This window comes from Pollicipes pollicipes, unplaced genomic scaffold (assembly GCF_011947565.3).
Source record: "Pollicipes pollicipes isolate AB1234 unplaced genomic scaffold, Ppol_2.1 Scaffold_6686;HRSCAF=7923_pilon_pilon_pilon, whole genome shotgun sequence".
Taxonomy (NCBI): domain Eukaryota; kingdom Metazoa; phylum Arthropoda; class Thecostraca; order Pollicipedomorpha; family Pollicipedidae; genus Pollicipes; species Pollicipes pollicipes.
In genome coordinates this window covers 25,016,506-25,020,734 of record NW_023596921.1, presented here as the reverse complement: position 1 = coordinate 25,020,734, position 4,229 = coordinate 25,016,506, and the positions used below count along the sequence as shown (strand labels likewise).

General features: G+C 53.2%; 1 protein-coding gene across 1 annotated transcript; it reads right to left on the bottom strand.

Annotated features, from left to right (window-relative positions):
- Window positions 1–1,046: 1,046 nt before the first annotated feature.
- Window positions 1,047–3,581, bottom strand: LOC119108602 (maleylacetoacetate isomerase). Its single transcript, XM_037232193.1, has 2 exons — window positions 3,175–3,581; window positions 1,047–2,098 (listed from the first exon to the last, which is right to left on the bottom strand). The coding sequence occupies exons 1-2, from the start codon at window positions 3,484–3,486 to the stop codon at window positions 1,760–1,762; spliced, it is 651 nt and encodes a 216-aa protein (XP_037088088.1). The 5' UTR covers window positions 3,487–3,581; the 3' UTR covers window positions 1,047–1,759.
- Between the last annotated feature and the right edge of the window lie 648 nt (window positions 3,582–4,229).

Here is a 4,229-nt window from a genome sequence, read left to right as displayed (position 1 = left end):
TGCTCCGCGCGCGCAGGGTTCAGGCGCAAATGAGCGAGAACAGCGCAGATGAGAATGTGCGGACGTGCAGGGGCGGAGCCAGGATTTTCTGAATGGAAGCCATGCTCAATGAGAATTCCTAATATTTTATTTGTATTTTCCGTCAGGGCTCATTTACGGTGTTCAAGGTAAAAATACAGGGCTGAGGAGGGGTCCGCCCCTTCCCCTTCCTCGGACTCACCTCCCTACTTGTGCCAATGCATGCGTGCGCTGTGCATCTGCTTATAGTCTGGTGTCTCCTGCATTATGAAACAGCACGTTTTTATCGTTCTCTTAGATCCTAATTCAGTCACCAACGGTATGAGTGCACCACGGGAAATGCACGCACACTCAGAAACATTTAGTAAACGACAGGCGCATTGCAACAAACGAAGTCTTTGGTTATTTTGCGGCCGACTCGGATATGGCCAGACGTACCTGTTGTTTCCTGATCGTGCACCTGTTGACTGCACTGACCTGTCACTGGGGCTGGCGGTATTTATCGGGTGGCAGTGTGGGGCTGTTTGGCGAGGGGAGGGAGCAACACGCCATCCGGGTGTCAGTCGTTGTCAAAACTGGCATTTCCAGCGGGACACCTTTGGTGTCGGCGACTTTAAATGTCGTCATGTGTTCCACGAAGCGGACGACGGAAAGGCTCGAGATCAGGCTCCGACGTACATGGGTGTAACCATGTGAGGCTTAGCGTGACCCGTTTCAGGGATTTCACCTCATTTAGTTAGGTATGTGTAGTCGGTGCACCGTTTGCATTTCTAGTTTGATTTAGTGCTCGCTTCTCGTTTGTTGAGTCACTTAGCTTGCGATTATCTTGAGGTCTAATTTAGCGTCAGTCAATCCATGCTATTTTGGTATTCATTTTGTATTGCTAATTTTAGTCTCTGTTCTGTCTGTTTCCGATCTGTTTAGTTCTAGGTCTAGTCTGTCCATTTCCGAGGTTTTGTTGTTTCCCTGTCAGCGTCCACGAGGAGTTGAAGCGCGGTGTTGGCGATGGGAGGTCATCAAATATAGTGCACCTAAAACCTCGGTGCCTTCGACGTGGCGGCCGTCTACATATGTATGAATTCACTTTGAGCCACTTTCCAATACAGCATACATTCTATACTCAGATAAAATTGCACGCTTGGCCATTACTGCGCTATCTCATGCCTTAAAACATTATCGAATATACTAACCCCTGTTCATTTAAAAAGATATACAACTCTTGCATCATACGAATTCACGTGCTCCTGTCCCCGTGGCACGTAGAAACTTCGCTTCATTGCGGCAGCAAAACATGGGGGGTTAAAAGGCCTCGCGTAGCGTGGCAGGGGGATACAGTCGACCGGAGCTCGATAAATCAATGTCGTTTGCCACTGTTCTAACTCACAGATATCCTCACAGGTGCCATGACGAATCGCTGGTGTCGTCAGTCGATTCATCTCCAGGGCTGTTTAACTTTGCACACTCAGTGCTGTTTAACATGTATCTACCAATATGTTTGTAAAGTAAAGGCGTAATTTCACAGCATCAGTTGAGGGGGGGGGGGGGGTAATGTGATCAGTAAAATGACGTATATTACCCAAACCCAATATCAACAAACGAGTTTCTCTTCAAACTTGGTCTACTTTATTTTCAAATTGAAGGGGGCTGAAGGCATCCTGATCCGCTGGTAAGCTACACCGCACTGCGCTACATCGGCCTCCCCCCCCCCCCCCCTCTCCTCCTACTACACCGCCCTGGTGAGCTACACTGCGTCGCGCTGAGCCGGCGGACAGTCGGGCTGCCGGTGGGGATGCGTCTCTGCAAACTCGGGCCTCGCCTCTAGTGCCGCCGTCACGCGGCACACGGTCGGGAAGCGTGACACGTCCACGCCGAACCGGTGCCGGGCGTTGTAGACCTGCGGCACAAGGCAGCAGTCGGCCAGCGTGACGGTGTCGCCGACACAGCAGGTGCCGGCTGAGGCGGCCAACAGCGGCTCGAGCGCAGCTAGCCCGGTGGCGATGGCGTCGTGCGCCCAGCGGCGCCGCTCGGCCGGCCCGCCCAGCTCCTCCAGTCGACCCAGCAGGCGCCGGTGCTGCAGCGGCTGCCGGAGGGGCAGAGCAGAGTCAGGGCAGGGCGCGTCCGTGGGCACGGTGACGACGTTACCGCCAGATTCGTTTGATCGGACTGAATGTATTTCGTACCGGGTATTATTTCTGAAGCGGCTAGCAATGGATGATGGGCATCACCCTGGCTGTATGCGCATGCTTGTACCTAACAGTCGCTGATGATAGAGATCACTGCGTCACACACGATCCTTTAGCACGTGGGTAGCTTACTGTGGAGCAATTGCAATTGCGATCGTTTGGTTATGTTTGGGTGCATCTCACTTTCATACAAGATATAGATCATCTAGATCAGACGTTCTCAACTGAGGGAAAGGGCGCTTTTAGGGGCGCTAACCTATACAAGTCAAAGCCGGGCCATGGATGCCAGCGAAGGCAATTTCTCGGGAATCGTTCAATCTGAGGCAACAACGGAGTGTAGATGAAACCATATATATCTGAGATAGTTCCTTAGATAATGAAGCAGCTTAACTTAGGACATAACAGCTCCCATTGATCTTGGATCAGGCATGATCAGACCGAAGTCCAGACCAAGCTGGTTTTTTTTAAGATTGATGTTGCTATCACTGATGACAACTTATGGACAGCTTCATGGTGCAGTTTTTTGCGCTTATCTCGAATTATTTATAACAGGGACCGCAACGGAATTTTTTCATAGACTTCTGATAGGCCAGAGTGGGCCACTGACCTTAAGTGATTCAGGTAGACGTTTTGTTTTTTAGAACATACCGCCTAGCGTAATTTTTCACGCTTATTCAAATATCAAAATAAAGCCATCTCGTGGGTATTTGGTCACCGTGATCCCCTAAAGGTCACATAAGGCCACTGACCTAAAATGTAGGTCTGGTCTGGCTCGTACCTCGACCACAACTCCCCGTCAGGCAGGCCAGACCCCACACCCGTCACCCAGGCCAGGTACCCGTACTGGCCGCCCAGGCCTAGTTCCCCAGGCCTAGTCAGGCCCAGGCCATGGTCTGACTCATACCTCGGTCTCGACCCGAGCGCAGCGCTGGGTCGCACCATACCTGCCACCTGACCCCAGTACAGCTCTCACCTGTATACCGGACACGATCATCTCGCAGATCTGCCGGACGAGCGCGCGCCGGCCGGGCTCGGCGGGCAGCAGCGGCCGCGCCGGGTATGCGTCCTCCAGGTACTCCAGGATCGCCATCGACTGGCTGATGCTGACGTCACCGTCCAGCAGCACGGGCACCTGCTGTTGCGGGCTAACGGTGGCGAACTCGGCGCGCCGCTGCTCTTCCTTCGTCAGGTCCACCGGCCGCTGCTCTGCCTCCAGCCGTTTCCAGGCCAGTGCCATGCGGACGCGCCACGAGCACGAGCTCATCCAGTACGTGTAGAGAATCATGGCCGGGGCGGGGCGGCGGCGCTGTTGGTTAGCTGGCACCCGGTCTGGCACAGCTGGCGCCCAGTCGGTCTGCGCGCACCGATATGACTGTCCGATGTAACGTTTGTGTCTGACTGGCGGAACGTCAAGGTCAAGTCGATAACGGTCTGGCGGCGGCGCGATGACCTTGCGGTCCCTCCCTCCCGCACTTATCCAAGCTGTGATAGCACGAGTACAACAGCGCTCACTGCTTTTTTTGTCTGAAAATTACCCTCGCGACAAATTGCTTCACAAAGTGCACTTAGTTTCGTCATTTCATTGCTGTATTCATTCATTTTCAAGCTGATATATATACGAAAACCATCCATGCTAATTTTGTTCGCTGCGCTCTGCTGCGGTGGGTAGATGCAGAGTAGGAGTGAGCACTACCTTTCTGCCCGTTTAAGTTCTGCAGGGGGTTTGATGCTGTCTGAAGCGTGAAGTAGTTTCGACCATCGGTGAAAAAGCTGTAGTCGGACTCGGCGTCAGGCCGTGCGCATGCATACGCGGGGCAAATGAGTCACCTGCTCGCTGAATGGCTCACTAGAACTCGACAGCGCAGGAGCCTGCCGCGAACTCCATGAAGCTACCAGAACGCGCTCATGAACTCTCATAATCTTCCCTGCAAACATTGCATCATCAGAGCACCAAAAAATGGGGAGCTTCGTCTGGATTCGGCCAAGCAGATGTCTGCTGTACGAGTGCCGGTTACATCTGCGGTGCAG